General features: G+C 46.4%; 1 protein-coding gene across 1 annotated transcript in view; it reads right to left on the bottom strand.

Moving 5' to 3' along the window:
* The window catches only part of Tmem132d (transmembrane protein 132D), a 637,993-nt gene that overhangs the window by 475,095 nt on the left and 149,303 nt on the right, over positions 1 to 13,595 (bottom strand). The window contains exon 2 of the mRNA XM_052168292.1: positions 5,519 to 6,404. Coding sequence (XP_052024252.1) covers positions 5,519 to 6,404 — 886 coding nt within the window. The remainder of the gene's footprint in view (positions 1 to 5,518; positions 6,405 to 13,595) is intronic.

The raw sequence follows: 13,595 nt of genomic DNA, 5'->3' as shown, positions 1-13,595 counted from the left end.
AAACTCCCCGGGAAAAGGCTTAACCCAAAGCAGTTTTTATATTTTAGTGTTATTTAACAGGTATGCATCTGTGTGCATGTCTGCATGTTTGGGGATGGGGGACATTTGCTTGTGTGCATCTGTACACATGGAGGTGAAAGGTCAGCCTCAGGTGAGAAGAGAGGTCAGCTCCTCAGGAGCTACCACCTTGTTGAGACAGTCTCTCCCTAAATGGAAAGCAGGCTGACTCAGCTACAATAGTTGGCCACTGAACCACAAGCCACCACACAGGACATTTTTTTGTGGGTGTCTGGAATCAGATTCAGACCCTTGGGTTGTTGTAGGAGCCATCTCTCTAGTTCCTAAAGCACCTGAAATCTGACGCAGTGGTAGGTGCACGGTTGTCATAGAGCTCCTGGGTATCTCCTTTAGTATTTAACACCGCAGAGTCCTCTGCAAGCTTTAAGCAGTCTGATAATGACCGTAATTATCAAGAGGGATCTGTTCACTCAATGAGCTTGAGAAGAGCCCTTGGGAAGAGCCCTGATTTGTCTTAATTCTGCCTTCTATATCCCTGGACTCTGTCCTCCACATGAACTTCCCTGATATCAAATAAATATTTGGCTCAAGCTCCAGTCCAACCTAAGGACCAGAGCTTCTTAGGAAATCAATCTCTAGAGGGGAAAGATGAATAAATGGTGTGGTGGGAGAGAGGGTCCCTAGGTCTGTCACCTCCTGCTTGGCATTTGTGCCATCTGAGCCACTGATGGTTCTGAACCCTGTGTTCTGTGGAGAGGGAGATGCGGAAAGGAATGGTGGGTGGGATCTCTGAGCAAAGGGCCCAGGCACCGTGAGCGCTTCTGTTGTCAATGGGAAGAGAAACATTTTCTGAGATTTAAAGGAACTTGGATGTCTGTGAAATGAAAGTGTTTTGCTTTCCTTCTACCACAGGGGCTTCAAGACTAGAACAGCAGGGTTAGAAAGATTTTGTAAGACAACAAGCTGTTTATTGGAACGTCCTTGTTCTCAATGAGAAGCATTCCTACATCCGTATCTACCCACCCACATAGACACACAGACACACACACACATACACAGGCACGGGGGAGGGGCAGGAGGACAATCGTTCAAACAGACTTATAATTTGGTACCCAGAATAGAAGCCCCACCCCCTCAGACATTCTCCACAGCATCTCCCCTGAGGTCCAGGCACAGATAAGCTTAACCCTATTTATGGAGACTCAAATGACAAGCCTCCACCCATTCCCCCATCACCAGGTTAATGTTTAAAGTGTCTACTTATATCAACAGAGTAAATCCACTCAAGATTGGAGTATGTTAGGTGTGTAGCAGACATGCACCAAAGCCCAGGGGACATCATAGAAGAGGAGGCAGGGAGGATGTAAGTAAGAAACAGACGTTGGTGGGAGGGTGGAGAGCTGTAGGATGCTGTGTTCTGAATATGAAAGGCTGTTGCCCCCATGAACTCGAAGAAGCTATGGTTAAAGGCATAATATCAATCTAGTCAAAATCCCCAGCAACAATGAAGCAGAAAAATCTCCAGGCCCCACCTCTTACTGAGGAGCTAGTAGCAGTTGGTAGTTGTTAAGGGGAAGCAGACTCTTTTTTTTTTTTTTTTTTTTTTTGAGAATGATACTAATGGTAGATTTTCCTTGCTCCAGTGGATAGTCCCATCCTGTGCACTTATGAAGTTGAGAGGGTATTTGTTGTGGGGATATGGGAGGAGTTGAGGGGGAAAATGGAATATATATATACATACATATATATACACACACACACACACATATATATATTACACATACACATACACACACATATATCCTCAAGAATAAAAAAAATTAAAACAAGATTCGTAGTGAATGGATTCTATGGATTCTGAATAAATGTACCTTTTCTCTCTATATCTGAAATCACGAAAGCTTTGACTTACAACTAGAGCCCATAAACCTACATGGATACTATGTGATGTGATTGTTCCTGAATGTGCAAAGGGCCCACACTTAACCCCATGAGCTGTGTGGCCCAGCAACGGGGATGCCTCTTGGATCTCTTGGAAAACAAAGATAGCTGATCTCACTCAGGACTCCAGAGGACAGGTTTACTATATTGAAGATGGTGACAGGATCCCAAGCCTTTGTAAAACACACAAACACAATCAGAGATGTTTCCAGAAAAGGCTAGAAGAGCTCACTCTCTGAGGCCGAAGTCTGGGATAGAGTAAGACTCCTCTTCTGGCCCAGGAATCTAACCACCAGCCCATGCCAGCATGACTACACAGGAGAAGATAGTGTATATCACAGTAAGGACCCCTTTTCTTTTTTCTTTTTCTGTTTGTCTATTTCTTTCTTTGTTTGTTTGTCTATTCATTCATTGAGACAGGGTTTCTCTGTGTAGCCCTGGCTGTCCTGGAACTCACTCAGTAGCCAGGCTGGCCTTGAACTCAGAGATTTGCCTGCCACTGCCTCCTGAATGATACTGGGATTACAAGCCTGTGCCGCCATCCTATTTCTTTTTTATTCTTAAGATTTATTGATTTATATATTTTATGTATATGGGTACTATGTCTGCCTGTACCTCTGCACCCAGGAAGACAGCATCAGACAGTTGTGATGTGGGCACCATGTGGGTACTGGAAATTTAACTCAGGAACCTTTAGAAGAACAGCAAGTGCTCTCAACCACTGAGCCATCTCTCCAGTCCGAGGCCCCCCTTTTTATAAAGCTATATTTTCTAAACAAAGGACTTCTCTCTATAACCAGCCACCTTTAAGAATGCTACATAAGGCTGCTGAATTCGGAAGTTGAAGCACACACTTGCGGAACATGGAGAGGGCTTATGTCCAGCTGCAGCTCAATCTGCCAGATGGGGGCAAAATGAAGCACAAATGTGTCTACGGGCCCACACATGTCTTCCTACTGCCCCCAGCCCTTTAGTTAATCCCCAGATGCACAGAATGCAAAGCCAAGGTTTTTACCTCCCAGTTTTAGCCAAGTTCAATCATTAGGCAAATGCTGTTCACTAACGTCTACTGCTTTAGTAGAAATAAAAAAAGAATCCCTGATGCCAGTTCAACTCAACCTCAATTTGTGAGTTCAAGCAAAAAATGACTTGTTTCCTTGAACTCATCACCCATAAACAAGACATGTGGAAAAGGGAGTAGAAAAAGAAAGGGAAGGAAGGAGATGAGGAGGAGGGAATGAGGGAAAGGAGGAGGGAGAGAAGAAAGCAGGGAGGGAACAAAGGAAGAATGGATGGGCGGACAGACAGATGGATGGAAGGACGGACAGACGAACAGACAGACAGACAGGAAAGAAAAGAAAGAGAAGTTACAGATTTGGATGAGAATCTGGTATCAGATCAGTAGCTAATAAACTTGAAAACCCGCAGGCAACATGTACCCCACAAGCAGTTCATTCCCATTCTCAAGGATCACAATAAACCTAATGTGTTGGGAGCTGGAGAGACGGTTCAGCACTTAAGAGCATTTGATGCTCTTGCAGGGGACCAGAGTTCAGTGCCTGGCACCCACTTAGGGCAGCTCACAACCACCTCCAGGGGATCTGATGGCCTCTTCCGGCCTCTGTGGGCACTCATGGGGGGGGGGAGGGAGAGGGAGAGAGAGGGAGAGAGAGAGAGAGGGGGGGGGAGAGGGAGAGAGAGAGAAGTAAAGATGAAAAAATACCTAGATTTAAAAAGCAGTAGAAAAGTAAGCAGTGTCACACAGCAGGCCAAGTCATAGGACACTACTGTTCAGCCAACAATGCTTGTGTTAATTGATTATTGCAGCCAAATTCACCTACCTTTAACATGGAGCTAAAGGCTTTAGTTACATCACAATCGACACAAGGCAAGTGCTTCCAACATATTCCAAAGTGAATTCCCGAGCATTTTTCTAAAGTACTCGGTGCTTCTTTTAAATGTCTCCTCTTCGCTCCAGCCTTACATAAGGCACCCAAGATCCCACCGTTTATTCTCCCTTCATGCTCTTTCCTTTCTTTTTTAAACAGCACATTCTATTTCCAGGGAGAAACAAACTGACAACTTTAAGCCTGGTACCACTTTATACTTAGAGCCCGCCTGTCTGGAATAGATTGTGAGTTGGCAAAGCCACGTTCTCCTTCCTCCCTGACAACTGTCGCAACTGAGTTTGCAGATTCGCTGAAGCTGCGAGGTGTTTAAAGACCCAGTTGTGAAGTGGCTGATTTGAGGCACCCACAGTGTCCTGGAGCTTGTTGACAAACTCCATGAAGGCCATGGGATCCCAACAACATACTTGACTCTTTCCTTGACAGCCTGGGAGTTTTGTTAATATTACTGAGAATTATCTTATGGTCTTGGAGAGATGGCTCAGTATTTAAAAGTATTTGCTGCTCCACCAGTGTACTCTAATTCAGTTCCTAAAACCCACATCTGGCAGCTAAGTCACCAATTACAACAGCGCCAAGATGATGGAATGCCCCCTTCTGGCCTCTCCAGGTACTGCATTCATATGCACACACCCGGGCACAGATACACACACACACACACACACACACACACAATTAAAATAATAATAAAAGTCTTTAAAAAATATTTTCTGGACTGGCAAGATAGTTCAGTCAGTAAAGCATTCACTATGAAAACACAGAATCTGAGTTTGATTCCCAGAATCCACATAAATCATCAGGATATAGGGCTAAAGATTCGTGGTTCAGTGACTCCAGTGCTACAAGGTGGAGAAAGGAGAGTGCTAGGGTGTAGTGGGTAAATAATTAATAAAAGTATATAAACGGTACTGCCCCGCCAGGCCTCTGCACCAAGTCCCAATGGGTCCAGCTCAGGGTGACTCTCGCTGTCGCCCCCAAGCCAATCTATTCCAGCTAGCTCTCACAGAAACCCGGCTGTGTTTCCTTTTTGCTATAGACTCTGTAAACAGTGGGAGTCCCATGCTTCTGCCCAGCACCCACTCCTTCCAAGTATCCGGTAAAGCAGACTCTTAAACTTGAATAGGTAACCAAATATATTTATGTATAAGAAATTCCCAATTTCATAATGCCATTTACAGTGATAAAGTCTCATCTCAATATTTCTAACCTCTCCAAAACACCAGAAATACCTCTGAAGCCATCTGGATATGCGCGTCTTCTTTTTCTCTTCCAGTTATCTGGTCTACCAAGCCTCTCTCCCTCCTTAGCTCCTCCTCCTCTCTCCCCTCCAATCACAGGCCTCTCACTGCCTCAATGTGAATGGATAGGAAATATCCAACTGGCCTAACCAGCAAGCTCCAGGAAATTGAGATACCCTTTCTCAAAATAAAACCAAAGTGGGCATCACCTGAGGAATGACACCAGGGCCTCTCATGTATATGTACAGCCCACAAAATAAAAAATGTCCATCATTGAGTGACCAGCCAGAAATATAACTAACCCTTATGTTTCACAGAACACAGCATGTGAGCATCTTCAGAGAATTCCATGCTAGGCAGAACTACTAGGCTGGATCTCTGGGGCTGCCACAGACAGAATGAGAACCTGCTCACCTCAGTGTGAAGCGATCCTCCGTGCAGTTCCTGGAGACAGAGATAGGGAAGGTGAGTACATCCCCTTGTCGCACAGTCTTAGGGACATAATGAACCGCCACGTTGCTATCCAAACGCAGCTCCTTCAAAGGTGGACTGCTGGGGGTCTCCCGAAGGAAGACACTCCCGATTCTATGTAAAGGGGGACTAGATTCATCAACATCGTTGTGGCCTGCTGGAGCACTACCACTCTTCCTTGAGTCCTCCTTGGCACAATCGCCTCGCTCATCCCCGGGCTGTACAGCGTAATACAGTTCCACGGGACTTCCCTCCGGCTGCTCCGTGGGCCTCCTGCGCCCAGACACCACCGACGGTGGACTGAACCAGCCAGGCAGCATCTCCAGCTGGGCCACGCACAGCCCCAGGGCCCCATCCAGCTGGCAGCTGCCTCGAACCTCTTGGGTCTCTCGGAAAGCAAAGACCCGCAGGCAGGGCAAATTCTCGTCCCTGTGGTCATCCCAATCTCGGCCCACGATGTGGAAAAGCACCTGGACTTTGGGATGGCTCAGGTAGACTTTCTCCTGCAGGATGTAGGCCTTCAGCCTCCAGTTGAGGGAGAACGCGTTGGTGAATCCGAATGGATTGGAGGGCAGCATCAAATCCTGGGGCACTACCTGCTCGAGTGAGAAGGGCCCGTAGCTGGCGTTGAGCACTGGCAGTCGCCTGGATTTGTAGATCAGGAAGGACTCGACCCGCGACTGCAGGCTGGAGTTGCGCATGATGTCCTGGTTGGCCTCCTTCAGGAAGAAGGAGACATCGGCATTGTTGATGTGGTAGGTGACCGGGAGGTAGGTAGGCAGCAGTGAGAACCTCTGGATGCTCTCCAGGATCCCTCGGCCTTCCGTCACTGTTGGGAGGAACCGAAGGCAGGTGTTAGTGATCCTGAGAGACCAGATCTGTAGACTCAGAGAGAACATGGTAACCATCCACTGCCTCACTTCTGGATCCATGATGCAATTCTGAACTATCCAGTGTTTCTCCTTTGAATCAAGTCAATGAGTGGGAAATAGATGTAAAGGAGTTGGGGAGATGGCTCACAAGCAAGTCGAAAGGAATTCCCATTTCGCACATCCCATATTAAAAAGAAGCTAATGAGCTGGAGAGGTAGGTGGTTTAGTCATTAAAGGCTCGCAATCAAAAGGAAACTGAGCACAGTGGTGCATGCCTGTGAGTCCGGGGCTCAGGAGATGGAGACAGGGGGATCCCTGAAGCTCGCTGGAGAGCCAGGCTAACTCAATCAGTGAGTGTCGGGGTCAGTGAGAGACCCTGTCTCAAAAAGAAAGAAAGAAAGAAAGAAAGAAAGAAAGAAAGAAAGAAAGAAAGAAAGAAAGAAAGAAAGAAAGAAAGAAAGAAAGAAAGAAAGAAAGAAAGAAAGAAAGAAGGAAGGAAGGAAGGAAGGAAGGAAGGAAGGAAGGAAGGAAGGAAGGAAGGAAGGAAGGAAGGAAGGAAGGAAGGAAGGAAGGAAGGAAGGAAGGAAAGAAAGAAAGAAAGAAAGAAAGAAAGAAAGAAAGAAAGAAAGAAAGAAAGAAAGAAAGAAAGAAAGAAAGAAAGAAAGAAGGAAAGAAGGAAAGAAAGAAGATAGAGAAAGATTGAGAAAGACATGTGATATTGACTTCTGGTCTCCACATGAATGTGCAAACCACACACTCATGTGCATGCATACACATACACACGCAGATGCCCACATAGAGGAAACAAATGTGTAGATATTTCCTCCAGACTTAAACAGTACTTCCTAGGAGGTAGGAGGCTCACGAAAGACATTAAGTGTTATAAAATTTGTACGATTACAAGACACATCAGGACCTGTCCAAACTTCTATAAGCAGAAAGCCTTGCCTAGAAGAGAATATTATCAGCTGAGTATGGTGGCGCACACCTTTAGTCCCAGAACTTGGGAGGCAGAGGCAGGTGGATCTCTGAGTTCAAGGCCAGCCTGATCTACAGAGCTAGTTCCAGGACAGGCAGGGCTACACCGAGAAACCCTATCTGGAAGCGGGATTTGGAGGCTATAAGCTTATTATTTTTGGTGGAGGTGTCTGCAATATGCGTTCAGAGTTCTAGGGACACAGCTTTTGAGGACTGTCACCCATGTGGTGATCTCCTTGTAGTAATGAAGCAGTTTCTATGAAAACCCTACTAAACCCAGTGGCTCACCAAGCTTAATTTGGATGGAAATTTTTTTTTCCTTTGGTTGCTGGTACCCTACCTAGGGAAAATAGGCATTTATTTGCATCTCCCCAGGAAAAGAAACATCACGTCATTAGTGTTAGACAGAAAAACTTGTCATTTGATACCCATAAAGGTGGAACAGGTAAATAGTTAACATTTGAACAAAAATTTGAACAACAGCAACAAAAAATAGGGATAACAAGACCTTCAAATGGCTTATGCCTCAGAGCATAAATATGCAGGGGAACTGGAGTTCTGTCCCTGCATACATGCTGGGTTGTTTAGCTTGGGCTGTTTGTAAGACTCCTAAACAGCAGGCGTAGGGCTGTCTCTGACTCCTTTGCCTGCTCATGGGACCCTTTTCCTCCTACTCTCGCCCAGCCTTGATATGAGGGTTTGTACCTAGTCTTACTGCATCTTGGTATGCCACAGTCCATTGATATCAGATAAATATCAGATAGAGAGAAGATACTTGGAGTCTGAGTTGGTGACAGTCCTTCAGAGGAGGGGAAGGGACAAACTATGCCATGCCTTGGTCCTTTGAGGGTTCTGAACCTTCAAGCCTAGAATGCGAGGCAGCATCTATATTTAATGCATCACACTCGTGACCTGCAAAGATTGTTCTGCCACCAGTAAATAACAAACATTTTTCTTTTCTCTTTAGGGAACATATTCTCCCTGTGGTGGTGGTGGTGAGGGGGGGGTGTTAAAAAAAGCCAACATGTTATTTTTACAGTTTGTCTTACTTTCTGTAATAAAAGCCAAGACTGAGAAATTATACAACCCACTGTAACTATTTAGCCAGGGAGCCACTGGCTTGAGTAGCCCTGATTGCCTAGGCATGGCTGCACCAACCTTGGTGTAGACCACAGCCACACAATGATCCCTGGATATTCAGAAGTGCCACTGACACCCCTCCAACAAGCTACATCAGCTTCAGTGACGCCCCTCCCATGAAAGCACACCCCCTCCCCCAAGCACAGTACCATATCGAGTCTGGATCCACATCTATCAGGAGCAATAGGGACAGCCCATAACTCAGACAGTGCCTGGATTTGCCACACATAGCACATGGGACAATCAGCAAGGCCCCAACCCTTTTTGCTTCTGAGAATTAGTGGAAGTTGCAGTCCAGGTCTGAGAACACAGAAGCCATGCTGCTGTATGTAGCAGTTTATAGCTAGGCCAGGTTGACAGGCAACTGTGTTCAAGCCCACTGTGCAGACTGGAATGACGCAAATTCTCTCTGTTTAGTGTCGTCACCAAACTCAGGGCAGGATGAGACTCATGTTTATGTTCAAACAAACTATCCAGAGCTGTTGATCCACATGATTTAGGACTGGCCCAGATGGCAGTTTCATAGGTTATAGCCTAATGATGTGAATTTCTTTTTCAAATATCAAAATATGCACACTGGGAAGATGGCTCAAGGGAGAAGGTTTATGCACTTGTAAGAGCTGGAGTTCAGAGTCCCCTGAGGCTATATGGAAAATGCAGGCAGACAGGGTGACCTGTCTGTAATCCCCGCACTCAGAAAGTAGGGTCAGGAGATCTGTGGGGCAATGTAGCTAGGGTAGATACGTTGGTAGGCTCCACCTTCACCAAGAAACCTTGCATAGTAAAGTGGATAGCAGCTAAAGAAGACACCAATATCAAGCCTGTGCATGTCCAACCACATGCGCCCACATACATATCAGCGTGTATACATGCACAGACACCACACAGGCATACACACGCAAACATTTTTTTCTTAAAAATCAAAAGACTCTCCACATTGTGATTGTGACTCTCAACTTCATGGATTTAGAAATCACCACAGAAGTAGAAATAGACTTCTGGGGTTAACTATAAGAATGCTTCTAGAAAACATTAACAGAGGACAGAAGACCCACCCTAAATGTGGGCAGCCACTACTATAAGCCTAACAAGATGCCTTACCTGATAAAGGACTATGTTCTCATGTTCTGGAACTGGAGCCCGAGTTGTGATTTTCCCAGACCTGTGTTTCCCCCATTTAAAGCCAGCACAAAGAGCAAGGAGGTATTTTTTTGTGTGTTCTCTGAGAGGAGTGTCCTGATTCCCACCTCCATTTAGGTTCCCCACCCCCGACCACCCAGACACACCCCACATCAGCCCAGTTACAATCCCATCCTGCTGCAAAACTTGTCTTCTGGGAGCACTTAGAGTACATCTCTGGGTCACAGCCCTACTGTGTCTTACACAGCACCCCGTCCCCCATCACTCTGCTTCTCTGTAAGTCTCTACTGAGCAGTAGGGTGCCTGCCATCTAATGGGGGTGCGTGCTATCTAATGGGGGTGCATGCCATCTAATGGGGTCTCGTGTGTTCCTACAGCACTTGAGGTCTTTAGAACAGCACCCAAACAACTATGAGGCACTCGGTAAATAGTGGATAAATGAAGGGATGGATAAGTACACAAACAGGTTATGCATTTTCTATACAGAAGAGCAGATTATATTTTCTGCCAGGATTTTGCAAGCTCCTTTCTCCACTGTAATCAGGATTGCTGATGCTTCCACTTCACTGAGGGCACTATATAATCCCACTAGCAAAGATTTGAGAGGAGAAGGAAGACGGGGACCCTCCGTGGGCCGTGGGATTACCTATGTTACAAGGTACCCCTTGATTATTCAAAACACAGCTGGTACATCGCAGAGCGACTGCCTTGAGCAGCCTCAAGCCAGCTTACCACGCAGTCTAAAAGCTGCTAAGGTCAGAAGTGCAGAAGACAGCAGGGCAGGCGTGAGCGCTGTGCACCCCGGCCTCCCTGAACCTCCCTGTTGAACATCTGACCCCAATGCTCAGGGACACAGAACTTAATTGTGCAGCTAATTACACAGCACCGGGTCAACCACACAGGGTCCTCTAATACCATTCAGGAAAACAGTAAAGCAAGAAAAGGGCACGCCAGGGCACTGGAGGGGAAATAACTCCAGCTTTGGTCTGAAAACCATCTAGAGGTCTTTCACCCTGGTATCCAACCCAGATGCTTACTGACTACAAATGCCTCACCAAGACCCGCAACAGCTCCCAGGTAACTTTTTTACCTTTCTCCCTCCCTGCTGAAGTACCACCTCTTAGGCCTATTATGGTGGCTATGACCTCACTGTTCATGGTTTATTATGGGAAAAGGTCAAGGGAGGAACCTGGAAATAGAAACTGTAGCAGAGGCCATCAGGCAATATTGCTTACTGTTTTGTTCTCCATAACTTGCTCAGCCTGCTTTCTCGTACCATCTAGGACCACCAGCCCAGGGGCAGCTCTACCCACAGTGGGCTGAGCCCTTCCCGTATCAATCATTAATCACAAAAATGCTTGTCCACAGGCCAATCTGATGGAGGCATTCCCCAGTTGAGGTCCCCTCCCCTCCCCCCCCTCCCCGTGTCAATTTAATGAAAGCTAACCACCACACTCCCTATTTCTTTTTTTTCCTTTTGCATCTGTCTGTCTGTATATCTACAGGGTGTGTGTCTGTCTGCGTATGTGTTTGCAAGTATGGGGGGAGCATGTAGGAGCACGCATTTATATATGTGTGTTATATTTATGTATGCATCCTGAGGTTAGCATGAGAGTCTCCTCAATCAATTTCCACCATAATCATTGAGGCAAGGTTTCTCAATGGAAGCCTGAATTGGCTGATACAGTTAATCTAGCTATCTAGTTTGTTCTGGGGATCCATTGGAGCAGCTTTCTGTGGGACAGACTTGCAAGTAGACCTCCAAGCCCACCTGACACTTACACAGAGCTGGGATCCCAAGTCTCCTCTTCAAGCTTGTGTAGCAAATGCCTTACTAATTGAGCCCATCTCTAGCGGCCCCTCGCTCCTTTCTTGCCTCCCTCCTTCTCCAATGCCTTATAATCTACAAAATGGCACCCATGTCATGCAACAATGCGCACAATGGCTGCTGGGAAACCCACCGTACTCCAGTCTCCAGAGAGGCATCTTCCATCACCTAAGAATTCCATTTTATTTCACCTACGAAGGAGTCAAGCGCCAAATAAGGAGCTAAGCACAGGAGAAGGAAATGAGTGGCCCGTTAGGGAAAATAGTTGGCTTGCCTTTGAGCATCATGGCTCTGATTTCTTATCTGATGGAAGGGAGCATGACCTGCTCACCAGTAGACTCAGAGACATTTTAGAGTAATCCTCACGCTTTTGAGAGAGCTCTGTTTCCTTAAGCAATACATTTAAGAAACAAGGAAAGTGGCCACCCGAACACAGAACCCTATTCTATTTGACTCTTTCCCTGGTCCAAAAAGAACAACTTAGGGAAAAATGATTGTAGGTAAAAGACCAGCAGGGGTCAGCTAGGAGGCACAACCTGAGTCTGCACAATGCAAATTCCCAAGAAGCCACTAGGATTCTCACATCCCATTCGGAGAACAGCACAATCCAGGTTTCCTGACACATGCTGGCACCTAGTTCTGGTTTGGTTCCTAGTAAGTACAAATACCCCAAGAGGCATGCTGAGAAAGCAAATTTAATACAGAAATTTTTCTTTTTCGGTCTCCTAAGATGAAGTGAAATATAGGGTGCATGGTAATTTTGGTTCTAAGTAGCCCTTCTTGAATTGTGTTGGCCAGCAGTCAACCTGGCAGAACTGTATAGTCTTTGTCAGAGAAAAGGCCTGAATGGCATGGAGGCCCTATTGGTAATTCAATTGCCTCTATTTTATAGAAGAAACTGGGGTAGTTTCAGTTTGGGGCAGTTTGGGGGCTTATAGAATCCATACCTCGTAGATATGAGGCTCACTCGGGGATCCAATGAGCTTGCCATCTTTGAAGTCAGAAGTACCAGAGCTTTTTTCCTGAGGCTTGTCCTTGTCAAAGGCAGTGCCCTCAAACAGACATCTGTCACATGTCACAATCAATCACTAAAGGAAGTGTACTTGGCTGGTTTTGTGTGTCAACTTGACACAGGCTGGAGTTATCACAGAGAAAGGAGCTTCAGTTGGGGAAGTGCCTCCATGAGAACCAGCTGTGGGGCATTTTCTCAATTAGTGATCAAGGGGGGGGGGGGCTTGTGGGTGGTGCCATCCCTGGGCTGATAGTCCTGGGTTCTATAAGAGAGCAGGCTGAGCAAGCCAGGGGAAGCAAGCCAGTAAGGAACATCCCTCCATGACTTCTGCATCAGCTCCTGCTTCCTGACCTGCTTGAGTTCCAGTCCTGACTTCCTTTGGTGACGAACAGTTGTGTGGAAGTGTAAGCTCAATAAGCCCTTTCCTCCCCAATTTGCTTCGTGGTCATGATGTTTGTGCAGGAATAGAAACCCTGACTAAGACAGGAAGTAAAGGTAGGAGCCGATAAAGAAAACATGGAGGGACACTGATAGCTTGTTCACCCTGTTCACCAGCTCATGCTCAGATAGCTTTCTATCACACACACACACACACACACACACACACACACACACACGGCATCATGATATAATGCATGCAGAATAAACATATACTCCCCCAATTCAAGGGCTATGGGTTGAACACCCCTGGATGTAGCTGACATAATTAAAAGTTGGTCACCCCTGGGCGTTAGGCTGAGACTGGAGGATGGCACTTTTTGATACTCTACCAGCTGCCTGAATCACTATAGACTGCTGTGCCAATGAAGAAGTGGTAGACACTCTCCGGGCATGTGACCATCCCTAAACTGAGAAAACGCCAGCCCAGCAAGCCACAGACTGTCTTTGGAACCCCCAGAGCACAAAGTGTGAGAAGACTCAGCACCTTCCCCATTGCCACCTTGGTTCTAATCAGGAGCCTCACAGATGGGGCGTGGCACGGGTTTTGCACACACTCTCCAGAGCCACTGGGTCTATGGTTTAGATATTATTGAAGGAAGCTGATCTTCA

Source organism: Apodemus sylvaticus, chromosome 22 (assembly GCF_947179515.1).
Source record: "Apodemus sylvaticus chromosome 22, mApoSyl1.1, whole genome shotgun sequence".
Lineage (NCBI taxonomy): Eukaryota > Metazoa > Chordata > Mammalia > Rodentia > Muridae > Apodemus > Apodemus sylvaticus.
This window is presented reverse-complemented; position numbering and strand designations above follow the sequence as displayed.